Genomic DNA, 19,527 nt, shown 5'->3' on the forward strand with positions numbered 1-19,527 from the left:
GCCTCATCAGATTGGTTTGAAAGGATTCTGTTATCCTTGGGAGTGAGAAGATTCCTAGCTACCACTGTAGCGGTTAGGTCATTCTTCATCACAGAGTCCCCAACCGTAAGAGGACCATTTGAAGATAAGAAAGACGGGCGCCATATATTATCCTGATGCGGCTCGCCTGTATTAGTCCTAAGACTCAAATCTAAGCAAATGTTAGATGGGCAAGCCATTTTCAGAAGTTGATGAAAGAAAAAGGTTGGATATAGTGAAATCTCATAAATACAACAGAGACAATTTTCGCAAGTGGGAAATCTTCAAAGTGTGCAAATTTGAATACAATCAATACCTTTATAAAAGAAGAGGCAACAGAGCCACTTGTTTAGAGATCGAAGATGCACAGCTCTCTGAATTCAAAAGCCAGATTTTCCTGAATAAAATTTTTTCAGACGTAATCTCAGCTTTTGGATATCACGTACAACTTTGTCAAAGATCTCTGATAAAGTTGAAAACGCGTGAATTTCACTATTCCAACTACAACACTATTGCCGACAAGCGTGGATGACAAAGTCACGTCCACACCACTACCTGCTATTGGGGAGATCCCTATATATGTCGACTTTCATCCTCCATGGCAAGGCCTACATCCAAAACTCCTAACTCTCTCTCTCACTGCCGAAGATGCATCTGCAACCAAACCTCTCAACATACTCAGTTTTATTCCTCTCTGAGAATACCTCTTCAAATAAGTCACACCAGAGCAAGAGTATCTTATATCATCAGGGACGAGAGCAAGAGTATCTCATATCATGCAATCTCCCTGTTCTTTCCTTTATCCTTGTTCTTTCCTGCAAAGACAAGGATAAAGAAAGCAATATATCAGAACCTCCACTCAAACTCCAGGTAAGGAATCGACTGCCTGGAACCTTTCCTGATTGCTTACCTAGCTCTCGAGTAGTCATCTTCAACTGTTGTTGGAGCTGGGTCTCCAGTCACCAAGAAGTGATGAACCATCCAAATGCAAGGGTTGCATTCCACTCCTGCATCAGAGGGCAAATACTACAGGAGAAGATGCCACACATGCATGGGGGAAAAACAGGGAAAATACTACTTAAGCAAGGGGAGCAAGTAAGGAAAGTGAAAATGATACATTGAAGCATGTGGAGACAAGCGCAACAAACACGTGCTGATTCATCCCTGACAAAACCGAAGATCACTTGTCACATGAAGTTCCTCATGGTCCAATTTCATTCAAGATCAAGCCTCGAAGGTCCTTGAAGAAATCACAAGTCCGATTCAAGATCAAATGTTCACTACTCTTGAATCAAATTCCGCTCTAGATAAAATGAGTAAATTCAGACCTTTGGATCAAGTCTAGCAGAAGGTCCTCAAGAACAAGCATGTGGAAAGTTAACAACAAGTAAAGCACCTCTTTCGGCAACTCTTCTCACTAAGAGACTGAAGTAGAATGATCAACGATCAACTTAAATGATTTGAAAACAAGGGGAGATACTCATTAGAGGGAGCATCCAAAACAAAGCAAGGTTTTAACGAGGCAAATGATGTTGATATGTGGGCATCCAAGGGGGAGTGTTGAAAATGCTGGTGGGTAGTGAATGCCCACAGTACTTTGGCAGAAGTTTTCAATGTCCATGCAAAGTGAAATGGAATTTGGAGATGCAGGATATGGTATTGTCAAAATGGATGATGTAAATTTCAAAGTGCAGTTAATGCATTAGTTCGAAGTTGCTCTATAAATAGAGCACTTCGTAATGCTTTCAAAAATACAGAGAGAATCACGGTAAAGAGAGAGAGGAAAGAAGAGGAGAGGAGATAATAGAGAGAGTTATTTTTGTACTCTTATTTTCAGATTATAATGAAAGCATCAATGCTGCCCCGAGGATGTACTCTAGTCACACTGACTGTAGAGGAATCTCGTAAATTTTGTGTCTTGTTTATTTATTCCACTGCACCCACCATCAATTTTACAACAGAAAAAACAATTTTTAACCCGACAATACTTGCTGTAGAACAAACTATTTGCTTTAAACATACAAACTTAAGGAGGCCAGCATCTTCTGTTTTACGAGTTACACCTGACGTCGAAGAACATAAAATCTCAACTTAACCGCGTGAAAGGCTTAAATTGTGTCCATCAGTGACAGTTGGCAACCACACTATTGTCATCAGAGGTGGCAGCGGCATCCTTCTTGCCATAGAATCTACGATACTTAGAGTCGACTTCAGTAAGATAGTATGTGCCTGGAAGTAGAAGGCTGATATCCTGGTTGGTCACAAAGTCTTTCCCTCCATACCTGTGCTCCATGATCTTCATCACTTCGACAAACTTCTCGGGAGGGAACTGCATCAAGGACGCGCGTTGTTCAATAAACAAATTCCATGCCGAGGGTGCTTTTCTAATTTATCAAACATGTGATAATTCGGCCGACTTCCCATTGGATAGAATATGGTTCTAATTATTCAATAGCACTCAATTAAACGTGTTGCCAAGGAATTTAACATGGCAATTTCAAAAACAAAGTAATGAGCAGTATGATTTATTGGAATCACATTGTAATCAAGATATTATTACATAAAGATGCAAGCATTACTTGAGAAAAATAGAGTTTGTTCGTATCTGAATGGTACGACTATGCTTACAGAAAAAGAAGGAAAAAACTAGTACCTCATGTCTTGCTTTCAACTTCTCTCCAACATTCATAACGGCTGCAATGTTCTCCAAGCTAAAGGGCTGTTGACCAGCATTGAGACACAATGAGAACATGGTAGCAGCTGAGCCACTTCCGTAAGAGAACAGTATCACCCGCTTGCCATCCTGTTATCAAACAAAATTTATTATACCAAAAGTTTCAGGTGAAGTCGAGCCTTCTGGATAAGAAATCTAGGACATTTACCAATGAGCTGTGTTTGTTGTGAAGGAGGGATACAAATGCTGCATAAATAGATGCAGTGTACATGTTGCCAACTTGCTTTGGTACCAAAGTTGTAGGTACCACTTTAGCATCGTAGAGAGGCTTTGCGACTTGCTGGGATGCCTGTAGTTAAATAAATAGTGAACAAAGATCACCAGATATAAGTAAAACTATGCTCGCAATCAAAGGAATCGAGAAAGTTGCAAGTATAATAAGATTTTCAAGGGTGTTAACTGTACCTTTTCAAGATCCCGGCTATTGTAGCTATCATCACCAGGAAGGTCAGCAAATGGAGCCAGCTTTTCTTTCCCGGCCTCATCAATGGAGCTGTGTATGAAAAGAGATCAAATAAATCACCACGTAAACATTCATTAAGAATAATGACCGGAGCATTATGATTCTTAGACGGGATCAAGGAAAGGCCAGTACCTGGCATTTCTTACGGAGTCATTGAACACCAAACGAGCAAAGCTTTTTTGTACGAGCTGCAACAAATCAAAGGGAAAATTATTTTAAAAGGAGAAGGAAAACATTCGAAATCTCAGTTGTAAACCACAAAAAAAAAAAAAAAAAATATCAGTGGCATGGTAATTGATAAGTGCTAAGAATATATACCTTGTTATATGGAGAATGAAATACGAAATACTCAGCGTCAGCGATAGAAAATTGTTTACCTTCCAATTTCTCATACCTATAGAAAGAAAGAAAACAATTAGGCATTTATATAGAAACAAATAATAGCAAAAACAATACAACAAAATAGCACGATGTAAGTATTTTTATAGGAACTCACTTTTTACATAATTCCTTGTAGCAAGAATCAAGAGCCTTCAGGTAACATGTTTGAGAAAGCTTTCCATCAACAACCTACAAAAATTTCAGATTGATGATTAAATAATGGATAAGGAAACCCAGTAAGGCATCACTCAAGTATAAATATTAATAGTCCTAAGTCATTTGGAAACAGAGGAAATAAGAACAGAAACATATGATTCCTACTGTCAAAAATGGTAGGAAGAATTACCGGATATTCACTAGCAAGGTCGGGCTTGTAAAAATCATACACATGAGCCATATGACTTCCCCTAATTTTGCTCTCAAAAGAAATAGGAGCATCAGGTCCAATCAGCATGGCAATAGCAGCTGCTCCACCAGTAGGTCGTGCAGGTCCTTCTGCATAGACCTGATATAGAAAATTCCGATAAGATAAATAAAATAAAAGTACATAAAAGTAATGTGAACGGAAATTTGTGTTAATTATTTATCGACGTTAACCCAAGGTAATGTAAGCGGTCATACCGCACTGTCAGTGCACACGACAAGCCCATAGCGTCCATCCCAAGAGCTACTCTCCACCCAATTGACACAGTTGAATAAAGCTGCAGTTCCCCCATAGCATGCATTAGTTGAGTCAACACCTTCAATGTCAGTATTTCCATGTTTCTGCATATTTGATATATAATATTTGTCGGCATTAGCTTGAGATGGGCATAAAATCGGATACCAAACAAAAACTGTATTAAAAGGAGTAATGACAGAGCATACAGCTTCTAAAAAAACAATACCTCAAAAATTGGCATCAGGAAGGTCTTAATAGATTTGCTTTTGTCAATCACAGTCTCGCTTCCTACTTCGAGGCGACCAATTTGTTTTGGATCAATTCCATATTTCTCAAGAAGGGAGGTAACCACTGTCAAACTGAAAATTCAAGGTCAAAAGTTAACCGTTATATAGTCTCAACATCACTCTCCTTAAAAGAATTGATACATGCATGTACATATACAAACATATATAGATATATATGTAGACCACATAATGTACAAGGTAAAGACAGATAGCGAACGGTGTCTACGGAGAAAAAACAACAGTTTTAAGACTAACATGCACAAGAGTAAAGAAATGTAATACAAGAAGATAAAACGATATTTACGTGATCTGGCCCTTTCCCCAACAATTATGATCATTATGTCCAAACAGGAGTAGAAGGTTCCCTTTGTCAACTGTATCGTTGACAAAAGATTTCCACTGTTCAAAGTCGGACAGTTTTCATATTGTTGTGCTCTTAAAACCTTCTACTTAATACTAAACGCAATGGCAATGAGGGGACTAATACAATTGGTTGAGCTACAAAAGCATTGAGGATCAAATGTAAAACTAGTACCTCATTGAGATGACATCTTCCACCTCTGAACAAAACGCCATGCAATCTTGTCCAAGTCCGATAGTGTACTTCCCTTTGCTGGCACCATCATGAGCTTCCAAGGCTTCCTATTTTGCGTAAAGAAGGAAAAGTTTAAATAGTTGACGGAAATCAAACTAGTTTGACGAACAAGACATCATGAAACACATATCGATATATCACTGCAGGGAATTATAGCTAGGAGAAATATATGCCTCGAACACCCTTGTGCTACACGTGTGTGCGTGTGATTGCATTAAGAAACCAATCGATGTTCAAACTTTTCTGGAAATCCAATCCACAACATCTTTCACTCAATTAGTATAATCAGCTAATCTACGATCCTGTTTCCATTCAGATAAAATTAAAATTTTGAACAAAAAACAAACCTCAAATTCCATGTCAATCGTCTAATTACAATACTTCACATATTAATGCAAAAGAAATATTCAAGAAAAAATCATTTTTGAAAAAGAAAAAAAAATCAACTATTCAATTAACTGAGCATTTCTCTGCTTTTTTTTTTTTTTTGTCTGATTTAACAAAATAATCGAACATAAAGCAAAAAATGATTATTAGTTTCCATTTCCTCACTTCTCAAGCAACGAAAATAAAAATACAAAAATCATGAAATCAGACGCACAACGGGGAATCGATGTGAATGTGAAACGGAAACTAAAATTTGAAAAAAATCGAAAAGAGTTAGAGAGAGTGAGGGATCGTCACCTGCTGAATACAGGTAGGGGGGAAGTAGATGTCGACGGCGAGAATTCCGACGTTTTTGGCCATTTTCTCCGGCGAGCGTTTAAGTCACTTCGACGAACGAAATCCCTCAGCGAAAGTATCCGAGAGATCGGAAAATGCCTGGCGCTCCTCTCTGCTCGTCGAGCTGAATTTAGAGAGAGGAGGAGAGGAGAGAGAGAGGAATGGGAGTCTCTCGCACAGAATCCAAGAAATTTGCAGGGAGAGAGAGATGTGGAGAGGTTTGGAGGTGCTGTACAATTGGGAGGCTTCGCTGTGTATTTATAGGGAGAGGACTCTCTCTCTCCCTCTCTCTCTCTCTCTCTCTCTCTCTCCTCAGAGTTGCCAAAATGCAGACTTCGTGAGTTTCGTGCAAAATATGATGAGATGGAGGGCGCCTTCTGTCTTTGACCGCCAGTTTGTCGAATTTACTGCCCTTGCCCCTAATCTAACGGTCACAAAAGGCATCGTCCATCCCCCATTCCCTCATTGCTCCGGTGGTTATTAATTTTTAATTTTTAATTACTGAATTTTATTTTATTTTTTAACAAACTAGCTAATGGATTAAATTATTAAAGGGAAATTTTATTGGAACCCATTCAACTTCTTTCTACACCCAATACAAAAAATATTTTCTTAAAATTCCTAATTCACCCTTTGATTAAAACAGAAAAAAAAGAAATAAACAAAACTGAAATCTTTTTCCACACCCATTGGTTTTCTTCCACCTCAAACCCCACGGAAGATTCACCGACGATTCTCCATGGCAACTTCAATTCAAATTCTTTTAACATCACAACCGCCTTATATGGCACACCATTTAGTTTCCACAAGTTTTGACTTCGAAATGTCCATACAAGATAAATGATCCCTCTTCAACTCAATGCCTTCCTCGACAACGACTCCGCCATCCCTTCTCGGCCATAGACATTTGTGGTTATTCGCATTGCCGGCTTTGTACCACTCGGAAACTTATAACTAGAGAGGAAGTTCTACTCTTGGGTTTTCTCAATCTGCTTATCCTCTACATTATCAAGCACTGTGCTTCAGCTTTTTGCTCTTGATCTTCACGTCTCTAACTGTTTGAATGAGTTGCGGCAAACATAACTTCAAGTAGTTAAACGGAAGCAAAAGCACCATACTCATCAACATACAGCTTTTGGTCTCCATTTGTATGGACTCGACAACGTATGCCAAACGCCCTGACATGGAAGTTGCAGAAAGGAGCTCCTTCTCAGCCGAGGACTACCATGACACACCACTTGTGCAAGTTTCAATCGAAGTGGTCCTAGGCATGTTTTTCGGCGAAGGGAGGGGCGACCGCCACTCCTCACCCTCACATAGCTTCAACTATGCTTGTAGGCCTCCGATGCAGGCGTTATGATTGAAGAGAGTGAGAAATAGAGGAGGGAGAGGGAGAAATGAGAAGGGAGATAATACAAAAGAGGAGGAGGTTAAGAGACGCCGGTGACAAGAGATTCACGCTTGCATCAGCAAAGAAGATGCCGAAAAGTGGTGGGCATATATGTGGGTTCATGTTCTTTTAATTTATTTTTACTTTCTAAATAACGTCAGGGCAAAATGGAGAATATAATGGCAAAAATATTTAAGTTGGGTTTGAAGATAAGATAGAAAATTTCCCATTATTAAATCATCTCCAAATAAGCTGTCAAAATTTAAATTTGACAACTTATGTGATACTTTGACATCTTTAAACATTGTTTTAAACATAAATTAAAATTCATATTTATTTTCTTTGCATTGGCAATGCAAGAAAAAGAATTAAAATGTATAAAAATAAAAATATTTAAACATTGAATTCGTAATAAAAAGAAATTAAAAGATAAGGCTTTAAATCAATAAAAACCATTTAATAATTAATTAAATTTTTTTGAAGCTCATGTCAAATTTGAGATCAATGAGGGAAATGTCATTTCATGTCATGCCACATCATATTTGGCTTTTCGATTAGAAAACATTGATGCTGTCTTTTTTACTATTATTGCTTATTTGAATATTTTGACATCTTCTTTGGAGATGCTCTCAGTTGTTGTAGGAGAAGAATCGGTCTAGATTGAACTGCACCACGAATCACGATGCATGAGCATGATTGCTTTCTGTTACTGCAATAAAAGAATGTTACTATACCATAATACTAAATGGCGATTAGAGACTACTTAAAAGCAAATTAAATATCAAAGATGAATTTGAACCACATTATTACTAGGTTAAGTTTACCCTCTTTTTCTTAGTGTGGATAATATCGTTTGTTAAAAAAAATAAAAAAACTAATCACAACCTTTTTTTTTCTGAACAAAAACTAATCACAGCCTTGGCTGTGTTAAAAACTTGCAGACTTGCTGATTACTAATTAGTGTATCTTTATGATCGAGTTTTCAACGTGTCAATTTCCAATACTTCTTTTTTGCCCTTTGGTGGAAGATTGGTTTAAATATGTTTTTACCAATGAGGCAGGCAAGATTCGAAGGATTTGGATCCTCTCCTGAGCATATAGAGAGGATCCTCCTGACCAATACATGTGGGCCGTTAGATGAAAATTCAACGGCTACAAATAGGGGGTCCCTTTAAAGTTATAATAATTATAGACGTTGGATTTTCATCAAACGGCCAATATGTGTTGGTCAGGAGGATCCTCTCCTTAAGCTCAGGAGAGGATCCAAATCCAGATTCGAATATAAAGTGTTTGTTTGAATGTGCGTTTAAAATGATTGAAAATGTTTTTGATGAAAATATTTTTGGATCCAATTCTTAGTAAAAATGCAAGTAAATTATGAAAAAACACTTAAAAGTGCTTCCTGAAAGAAGCACATAACTGGTGCTTCTTGCATAAAACATTTTAAGTGTTTTTTAAACGAAAAAACATTTTTTTCTAAACACGCTTTTAGTTATTTTAAAAGCACATTTAAACAAGTCCAAATTCTTTTTCAATAGTGAAAACCAAAATATTATCACACAAAGAACTAATTAGTCATTTATCGAGAACTCAAAAAATACGATGCAGGTGGTTAAATATCCTAATAAATAAGGTGTTAGATTTTTACGCATAAGTGTCAAGTTCACAATAAGTGATGATATTGAAACCTAACTTTGGGGTCTTTAGCTTGTCCCCACTATCTTTCCTTGTCGCCTTGATTTGGTGGTTTAAGGAAAGTTGGTAAGATATTTAGTATTATTAATATAAATCATATACATGTTTAAATTTAATCATTGGCCCCTTCAAAGTTGTAACTAAATCTGAATGGGTCTCATTCTCCAGCTAGTTAGGAATTTTTTCTTCAACAAAAACAAAAAAACAAAAAAAACTAACGTGTTCAAAGCAAGTAGTTTGTAGCTTCTCAAAAGTTTTCGTCATTGCATTTGAGGTTTTGTGTTTGATTCTTAATTTCTGTGATTTAAATGAATTTATCATAAATTATTTTATTCCTTACTAAAAAAACTGTCCAGGGTTCAAAATAGTCCCTACTTTTAATATAAGGGATTTTCCACTGTACTGAAGAATGAGATACTCCAAATTTCTAATTGTAAATACAAAAATAAAAATCCAAAGGTTAAAGAATTAATGCACCGCCACCGTTTATCTTGTTTATTGTTAGTTGTCGACATATTAATTATGCTGGGTACTGTCCTACTGCACTTTTATGCAATAACAAATTAGTGTTTGGTTGGAGGAGTCATATTTATAGACAACCAAATTTGACTTCTTCATAGTTCATAATATGTAGTTTAATCAGTTAATATACATTTCTTAGAGGGCGTTTGCTCTTCTTTTTAGCCAATTATACTTAATAATAATTTGTCTAATGTTTTAAATACTAAACGCATCCTGGCCCTTAATTTCTACACTTATAATCAACGAAATATTTTTTATACAAAACTTGACAAAAGTTCAACTTTGTGAGCAATTATTTGATGGGGTGTGCTATCTACACACCCTAAATTACTTCTCACACACTATTTGTTAATTTCTATCCGTTGATCTTCTTCAAGTCATCAAATCTGACGGCCGAAAATTAGAAAGATGGGTGAGAAGTAAAATAGGATGTGTAGATATCACATCCCTTATTAGATTAGGTCCGGTAACTTATTGTCCACATCAACTTATTTATATTTTCTTGCCAAATTATCCCTGAATAACTAGTAAAACATTGGAAATAAAGTATGGAATAAGAGAGAATACAGAGGCAAGTGGCCCTTTACCACAATGTTGGAAAGGTGTTGAGCCATTACATGATGACATGGGTTCGAACCCTATCAGTGACTAATCTAATATCTAATCTAACAAAATTTATCGTTTCATTAAAAAAAAAAAAAAAGAGAGAGAAACAATAGAGAAAATGGAGGAGAAGTCCATGGTTTCCTTCTCATTAGAATGCCTATTTATAGGCATAGGATTTACATAGAAATGTGTACAACTATTGAGATATTATATTGACTTAGAAGTAAACATCCACATAATAAATAATATTTACAATACTCTCTCTTGAATGTTCACCAATCAATGATAGTTGCCTCGATATTGACATACATAGGGATGACGTATGACTTTTACTCACAAATTTGGACATTTGTTGAGCTTTAGCACAAGAGCAACTCCAACAATTTCTTTGAAAATGACTCCTCAACTACAAGTTTTTTTTTATTTTTTTATTTTTTTAATTTTGTTTGAATAAATGATATTATCTACATTAATTGAGAAGGAGTGGACTTAGCCTCATAATAAGCTAGTAATAATGTGATTCAAATTCGCATTTGGCGAAAATCGAACCTAAAACCTCTCACTTATAAATAAAAAGAAATACTCTTAGACTGTAGTAAGTGGCTGAAATACAAGTTTGTTGACTCTATGACAATCTGAAAACTAACATTTGTTGATTTATAATTTTGCTCCAATAAGGCTCAAGAAATCTGTGTATTTATTATTACGTTTCATTGCGTGACCTTTTTAGTAATTTACTTTTGAGAAAAAGTTGACAAAGCCACATTACTATAATAAAAATAATGTTTGAAGATTGAGATAGAGAGCCTCTAAATCTAGAGAGTATATGATATTTTTTTTAATTTGAAGATGCATTTGACAACGCTCTTTGAGCACAAAAAATCCTAAATAGTAGTTCAAATTTAGTTTTGTAGACTCTCTTGGAGATGGTCTAAATGGTGCCAAGAATAGGGATGGGCAACGGTTATGGTGGGACGGGTAACCACGATTATTTACCGAAAACCGTTTAAGCTCTTGCCCGCATAACCGTTTACCCGTTGGGTATTTACATAAACGGGTATACCCATACCCATAACCGCTTATAAACGGTTAACCATACCTATAACCGCATACCCATTTACCCATAACCGAGTACCCGTTTATCCGTTTTTAACCCGTTTACTCTTTTTTTACCCGTCTACCTATTTTTTTAACAACTTGAAAATTAAAAAGAAATTTGTCATAATTTTCTTTTTCTAACAATTAAATACCGTTATAAGTACATTTAACATGTATTTTTGTATTAACGGCAATGAATATATGTGATGTCTCCCAATTATTTGACGGTCAATCTATTACAAGAATCATGCATGGTTGTAGGTTAATTAATATTCTTGTGTGTGTGTGTGTGTGTGTGTTAGTACCCAATTTTAGCCAAGAACGCAAGGTTGAAACATTGTAAGTCCTTGAACCCCCCAATCACCGCACCCCCCTGCGGCCTTACTCTTCTTCAAATTTTCCCATGCAATCCAAGGCATTCCGCAATTTTTTTTATTTCCCCTCCACCAAAATCTCGCTATTTCTTGCTCCATCTCTTTGCACGTACTCACTGGAGGCTTAAAACAAGACATCGCATAATTTGGCATAACCATTGCAACTGCCTTAATTAACACCTCCTTACCTGCTTGCGACAAATATTGCTTTGCCCATCCATTAAACCGTGCATCCATACCCTTCCGGACTTCTTTGAACACTGCACTGTTGGAAATGTGCCCTAAAACCAATCATATGATGATACTTTACGGACATTTCACATGTTAAACTAATCTAGTTTAATATCAAGGGCAAATATTATTGTTTGAGCCGTCTCATATAAATGTTATATGCTTAAACGATAAGTTCAAGGAATATGTGATTGGGAGAATGAAATCTAAAGAAGTTAGATTCATGAGACCATTCTTTCGTAGACACATCCTAAACGTTCATGATCATAGGATTGCCAATTGGGCATTGACAGTTCGTTAAGATCAGTACGTGCTGTGTCTTCTCTCAGGGAGAGTGACTAGTCTCGAGTCATTGGTGTGTGTGACATCAAGACAAGTACGTAGGTGCTCAATAGAGAATAAGTTCACTGAACACGATCAATGAAGAGTTCTCATATTCATGTCACATGAGAACTCATGGTTGGGATAATGCAAAGTAGTCCTTTGACCTGAGGCATCACGTTTGTCTTGTGGTTAAGTCCTTGATCTTTGATTATGTCAAAGTCACCCCATCCGCGGGTGTCCACGGCATCGTTGGGGTTAAGCCACTTAGCTATGGAGGCAAGTGAATGCGCAACAAGGGATCTCTAACCTTCAAACCGTTTGAGGGAGAATACTCTATGATATGATTTAGAATCTCTGGCCAGAGTATGAATGAGATTTGGAAAATCGTTCCAAATCACATTCAAGGTAATCATATAAGCACACGAATCACATTGGATAGTAGACATGAATAAACTATCAAACCAAACAATGTGGTCAAGAGTATTGTATTAGAGAAAGACCGTATTGCATTTGTAATCCTAAACTGAATAGGTTATCTACCTCTTCTGATTAGCTTGAGTAACCATGATATGCTGCTAGGTGTCACTCTTGGTTTGTGGAAGCCCTAAACGTGTATAAACACTAAAGGGAGAATTGAAAGTAAGTTTCAATTCACAATTGATTTGAAAGAGTTCTGATCGCCCAATGCCTCGCTAATAGGAACCTAATGGATCGTACACCGTGTAAGGTGGAGATTGAAGAAACAATGGAGATGAGTAAGAATAATTAAATGGTTTAATTATTTATGGCAAGGATTAATTAATATGTTAATTAATCAAACGAATAGAGTTCGTTAAAAGACCACGGGTTAGTTTTGGGCCTCAAGGCCCAATGGGCTTCGAACGTCAAGCCCATTGACTTAAGTTGTATGACAACTTAATTCACAAAGGCCCAAAAGCCCAATAAAACCCTTATGGCCGACCATGTTAGAGAGAATGGCCTTTTGGTTCTTTAGGTCATTTATTTGAAGTGACTATATAAAGAACTTTATAGCCTAAAATTCATTATGGGTTTCTTTTAGAGAAAATTGGTGAGAACTTGTCTCTCCTTTTCTCTCTAGGAGGCCGGCCCCCTTGGAGGGTGTATCTAGCAATCCTACTCCTCCAAGGTCACTCATTTCTACTTAAATCTAACCTTGGTGTGGAGACTTAGATGTTCTCTATTTTGAGAACTTGGAGAACCATTTCATCCATCCAAAATCCATAGATCTAAGATGCAAGGAATGAAGGCCCTCTCTTTGGGTGATTAGCCTTTGCTTATGCAAAGAGGAATCTACAAAGGTATAAATTTCTCAACTCACTTTGATTTGAGTTGAGTCTTGGTTCACCAATCTACTAGGCTTTGAATTTCATGGGTAATGTTTTGTTTTTGAATGCATGCAAGCATGATTCCGCCTTTTAATTGTTAAATGCATGCTATAGATGTTATTCAAATGAACATGTTTTCACAAAATAATCCTTCATGCACGCTTGGAATGGCCAAAATCCGCAAGCAATCCCAAGTACTTCCCAAAAACATCCCTATCTTGTATATTAGTACATTGCCCAATTGTCTTCCTTTGCCATGTAGAACAATTAGCTCCAAAAAATAAGGAGCTTTTCTCCCAATTAATAACTTGCTCGGAACCATCCGCATAACAATCAAGCATCTCTAGTACTCCCTGAATCTCCTATACCGAAGCTCAACAAAATTCATCGAATCATCTGCAAAAAATAGTTGTCAGATAGACACACCCCTCGGGGCAACCCGCATACCGTGGAGCACCCCAATTTCTTCGGGATACTAAACTTAGCTAGAAACTATTTTTTTTCTTCGTTTTACATATATTAAAATAAAAGGTTAAATGGGTACCCATTTATAACTGCGGGTAATACCCATAACCGTCCATTTAAATTCCACGGGTAAACAGTTATACCCATAACGGTTATTTATCTAAACTGTTACCCATAACCGTAACTGTGAAATTTAAATGGATGGGTAACCGCGGTTATCCATAACCAATGGGTATTTGCCCATCCCTAGCCAAGAACTGTTTGAAAAAGTTTTCGGGCAATGGCAATACCCATTATTATCCTCACTCATAAAATAGTTTCTCCTATTTGTTCAAGCATTTATGCAAATAACAATTTGAAAATAGTTATTTTCTTCTAAATACAATTATTTTTCTTAAAATACTGATGACCCTGTTTCTCTCTTCCTTTCTATTTAAATGAGATTTTAGATTTAAATATTTAAAATAGTGAGTTTGAAAATTATTTATTTTTATTTTTAATGTTAATATAGCGTCTGTATAAAAGAAAAATAATATATCAATTGATTCCGTTCATGCTACTTGCCCTTTTGTCCTAGATTACTTGGCCCCAATCCAATAATTCACTGGTGGATGAGTAGATGGGGGTTAATTATCCAGTGGGGTTAATTCCCATAGTTTTGGTAGTTGGATTAGGCTTTAGGCATCGGAGCATGTGGTGTGGAAAGCAGATGCGGCCAGGTCAAGCGATGCGCTGTCGTAACACTTTTCTTGTTTGCTCTACACGTGTATTGTACTACCGTGCATGATAAAGGAGAGGGAAATAATTCTTATAAAATAAAAAGAGAGATATAATTTGTTAACAAAAACAAAAAGGTAAATTACTATTTACATCCTCAAGTTTTAGTACAATCACAACCTTTTTTTTTTTTTGGACAAAGAGGAACCATTCATAACAGCAAAAGCCAGCAGCCAAGCTGCAAAACAAGGAAAGGAAAGATTACAGGAACCAAACAGCAAAAAGAGTCAACGAGGACTCACCTTAGAGTTAAGACTAGGAGAAGACAAAGCACGACACAACAGCGGGGCTAAGGTCCAATCTGCACTTCTCCACAGTCTCAACTCCAGGGGAATTAAGCAGGGCAGGGGAGACCATCTTTGGACAAAATATGAACTAGAGAGGATGGGGGTCGAATGACCCAAACATCAGAACACATCCCTCTTTTACAATGCGACGCAACCCAATCGGCTGCACTATTCACTTGACGAGGAACCCACCGCCAGTAAATTGAGCGAAACTGAATAGATAGATTCCGAATTTGGATTAGCAAGGGAAAAATGGTCCAATTGGCTTTCTTGAAATCATTGTTTAAGCTCCCGATAAGCTCCTTCGAGTCGGATTCAAAAACCACATCGCTAAAGTTACTATCCAATACTGAACGGACGGCAAGAAGAGCAGCCTTAGCCTCCGTTTGAAGAGCTGAAGAAGAAAGGCAAGGGGAGGAAACCCCATTAAAAATCGACCCATTTGATGAACGGAAGACAACGCCCAATCCAGATTGAAGGGAATTTCTTGAGCAAGCACCATCAAAATTTGCCTTGATAACTCCAAGCGAGGGGGGCTCCCAAGCATGGGGATGAGAGACAGTCAAATTTGGCAAAGGAGTACTGGGGTCTCCTTGAGACCCAGTGATCGTGAAAAACTCCGCCGCAGCCCGAGAAGCTTTCTCGGCTGTATACTCCGGGGAAGGAACAGAACCATGAAAAATACAATTACATCTAGATTTCCAAATCTCCCAACATATGAAGGATGCCACTGTGTAAACCCAAGAGTGCGAGTTCGAATTAACGCCCACCGTCCTCTTAAGCGCAGACCCACCACGCATCAAAAGAAGTGATGCTTGATCGGTCTAACCTGTAGTTTAGGGAGCTAGCAAACCAAACCCCAATCGTCCAAGGGTAGAGAAAGAGGACATGCTCCGCTGACTCAAGGAACTCTTTACACAGAGGACACAAAGGATTTTGGACAACCCTTCTATTGAAAAGGCCCAGTATCGTAGGTAAGCAATTAGTAGCCACACGCCAAAGAAATAATTTGATCTTGGGCAAATATTTAATACTCCACAAAGACTTCCAGAAATCATTCCCAGCTTGGTGAGAACTCTGAGATTTGCCCTTACATAAGACTAACTCCCTTGCCCTGGGGATATAAGAAAAATTATAACCAGATTTCACCGAATAAGCCCCAATTCTCGTATGAGGCCAGATCAGACGGTCAGGATCATTCCCATCCCCGATACAGGTTTCAACAAGGTTTCGGATATCCTTCGGAGGAAGAAACCGGGTGATTTGGCTAGTATCCCATGTACGAGAAACGGGGTGAATGATATCTTCCACAAGTAAAGGGGCGGAATCAGGGACCGGGGTGGAGGGGTGAAGCAAACCATCAACTGCATCCATGATCCATTTATCTTTCCAAATACTTACAACAGCACCATTCCCAATCTGCCAACGAGCTCCCTGTATGATGATAGCTTGACCCTCAAGAAGACTACTCCAGGCCCAAGAAGCACAGGAGCCCTTAGTTGCAGATAGAGCATCCACATTCGGAAAGTATCGACCCTTTAAAACTCTAGCCCAGAAAGAATCCGGTTCCTGGATGAGACGCCAAAATTGTTTTGCAAGAAGAGCCTTATTGAAATCTGAGAAGCTTCTAAAGCCAAGGCCACCAACAGCTTTTGGAAGGCAAATAGTTTCCCAACTCCTCCAATGGATCCGACTCTCATCCTCTTTTTGACCCCATCAGAAGTTTGCGATAGTAGCGTCCAGGTCCCTGCATAATGTAAGAGGAAATAAAAAGCAATTCATTGGGTACGTGGGAACCGCATAGGCCACAGCTTTAATGAGAACTTCACGACCTGCTTGAGATAGAGAATTTATCTTCCATGATTGAACTTTCTGTTGAATCCGGCTTTTGACATAGGCCAGAGCCGCAGTCTTCGACCTACCCCAAACTGTAGGCAAACCAAGATATTTCCCGGGGTCCGGGGATTCCGACATGTTTAAAATAGTGCCAATCTCCTCTCTAACAGGTTGAGGAGTGTTTGCAGAGAAGAACATGGTGGATTTATCATAGTTGATCTTTTGTCCAGAAGCAGCACAATAGGTGTTAAGGATGTGGATGAAAGCAGTACAAGTTTGAGGATTAGCCTTCAGAAAAAATAGGGAGTCATCAGCAAATAACAGGTGGGAAATGATAGGCCCTCCTCTTGATAAAGAAACACTCTGGATGATATTCTCACTACACGCAGCTGATATCCGGGTAGACAGAGCCTCAGTAACAAATAGGAAAAGATAAGGGGATAAGGGATCCCCTTGTCTGATGCCCCTGGAAGGCTTGAATCTATCGCCAACCCTCCCGTTGAGAGAAATCGAAAACGACACTGACCGAACACAGGACATGATTAGGAAAATCAACCGACTCTGAAATCCCATCCTGATCATCACTTCTTCCAGGAAATCCCACTCAACTCTATCATAAGCTTTATTCATGTCAACCTTAAGACCCACCTCAAAATTCCTTTTAGATTTCTTATTCTTCAGATAGTGACAAGTTTCATGGGCTAGAAGAATATTATCCTGTATTTGTCGGTTCGGCACGAAAGCACCCTGATGGTGAGAGATAATAGAAGAAAGAAGAGGTTTTATACGGTTGGCAAGAATTTTGGACAGGATCTTATAAGAGTAGTTACAGAGGCTAATAGGGCGGAACTGGGAGACAGACTCAGGGTTGGGGATTTTTGGAATAAGCACAATGTTTGTGTGATTCATCTCAGGGGAGATAAGACTATGTTGAAAGAATTCCGAAGCAGCTCCATTGATCACATCATTGATGGATTGCCAGAAATTGTGATAGAACATCCCATGAAAGCCATCCGGCCCAAGGGCTTTTAATCCCCCCATCTGCATACAAGCATCTTTGACTTCCTCCATGGAAATGGGATTGGAGATAGATGAATTCATTTCTGCCGTTACTACCTTTTGTATTCCACTTAAAGCCTCCCACGAGTCCTTAGGACCATCCGAAGTGAAAAGAGATATAAAATGTCTCTCGAACTGATTACGGATATCCCTCTCATTCTCAATCCAAGTGTCATCATCCCTCTTAATCTTCATAACTTTATTACACTGTCTTCTTTGAATTGTAGAGCGGTGAAAGAAATAGGTATTTGAATCCCCTTCTTTTAGCCACGAAATTCTGGATCGCTGCAACCAATAGCACTCCTCCTTCCTCCAGAGGTCACCCAGCTGACTCTCAGTGCTCTTTTTGTTTGAAATTCGAATGGCCTGGTCCGGGATATCATTGATCCTTTCAAGAGCTGCCAGATGCTTGTTTATTTCTTTACGGTTATTTTTAAACTTGGAGCTACTCCACTTAGTCAGTGCACTTCTACAACAATTAAGTTTAAATAACCACCGCGAAGAAAAGGAACCATGACAATTTTCATTCCAAGCATTTGAAATTACAGAAGCACAATCAGAATCAGTAAGCCAATAGGCTTCAAATTTGAAAGGTTTTGGGGAGGATACAAAATGAGGGGAAGTATTGATGATAAGGGGACGATGGTCGGAACCCAAAAGGGGCCCTTGGGAAACACAAGTATTCGGCCAGTGTTCCATCTAGATGTTATTAACCATAGCCCTGTCCAGTCGTTCTTCGATCAGACCCCAATCCTCCCAGTCACGTTCCCAAGTGAAAGGTGGACCCGAGAACCCTAGATCGATCAGCTCCTTCCGTTGCATAAATTCTTTTAGAAATCGCCTACGTCCCACCTCCCACTCTCTTCCTTCTCGTTTTTCATGCGGCCAAACTAATTCATTGAAGTCCCCCGCACACATCCAAGGAAGACCATCAGCTGTGAACGATCTAGTGCACTTTTCCCAAAAGGTTCCTTTATACTCAGCTCGGGGGGGGGGACCATAAATCCAAGTAAGACGAATCACTGATCCTGAAACAAAATCTTGAACACAAGTATCAATAACATTAGCTGAAGAGAAAATAATCTGAACCTCTAGGACATCTTTCCACCAGAGGCAGAGGCCCCCAGACTGGCCGATGGCTTTCACAAAAATCCCATGTTGATAACCCATAGATCGTCGGAGAGTTTCAATTCCATTGCTTCTAGCTTTCCTTTCCGAAAGGAAAACAATGGAGGGCTTGTTTATGTGGATTAGATCCCGCAGAACGTCAACTGTCGAGGCCTGCCCAGTTCCTCGACAGTTCCAAGCTAGAAAGATCATGGCTGACCCGTGGCTGTTCTAGGCCAACCACCACCGCCTGGAGGATTATCAGGATCCGCCGCATCCTTGTCAGGAACTTCCTCCGCTTCAATTGGGATAAGACCCCCAATTCCACCTTCAAGTGTAATATACTCAGAGGTTTCCTTATCAAGAATAATCTTTTTTGCCTTGTTAAACTGCACTGCCACCCGCTGCTCTTCCTGCTGGGAACGAGTGACCATTCGACGCGCTGCAGGGCTATCATAGTGGCCAGTATCTCTTAGTCCGTGACCCCTAGCTTTAGCGAGAGACCTGTTGTAAGCTTTATCTCCCAGGCCTTGCGAACCCCCTTTCGT

At 38.7% G+C, this 19,527-nt stretch overlaps 2 protein-coding genes across 2 annotated transcripts; both read right to left on the reverse strand.

Moving 5' to 3' along the window:
• Positions 1-1,819: 1,819 nt before the first annotated feature.
• On the reverse strand, positions 1,820-6,268 carry LOC103437319 (hydroxymethylglutaryl-CoA synthase-like). The gene is made up of 12 exons (XM_008375796.4): positions 5,824-6,268; positions 5,080-5,186; positions 4,484-4,616; positions 4,218-4,361; positions 3,943-4,101; positions 3,712-3,785; positions 3,534-3,609; positions 3,348-3,403; positions 3,158-3,245; positions 2,901-3,041; positions 2,672-2,821; positions 1,820-2,347 (listed from the first exon to the last, which is right to left on the reverse strand). Exons 1-12 carry the CDS (start codon positions 5,884-5,886, stop codon positions 2,141-2,143), a joined length of 1,398 nt encoding a protein of 465 aa, XP_008374018.3. The 5' UTR covers positions 5,887-6,268; the 3' UTR covers positions 1,820-2,140.
• Positions 6,269-18,571: 12,303 nt separating this feature from the next.
• LOC139196818 (uncharacterized) lies at positions 18,572-19,192 on the reverse strand. The gene has a single exon (XM_070823162.1). The coding sequence runs from the start codon at positions 19,190-19,192 to the stop codon at positions 18,572-18,574; it is 621 nt and encodes a 206-aa protein (XP_070679263.1).
• Between the last annotated feature and the right edge of the window lie 335 nt (positions 19,193-19,527).

The sequence above is a fragment of the Malus domestica genome, chromosome 06 (genome assembly GCF_042453785.1).
Source record: "Malus domestica chromosome 06, GDT2T_hap1".
Taxonomy (NCBI): Eukaryota; Viridiplantae; Streptophyta; class Magnoliopsida; order Rosales; family Rosaceae; genus Malus; species Malus domestica.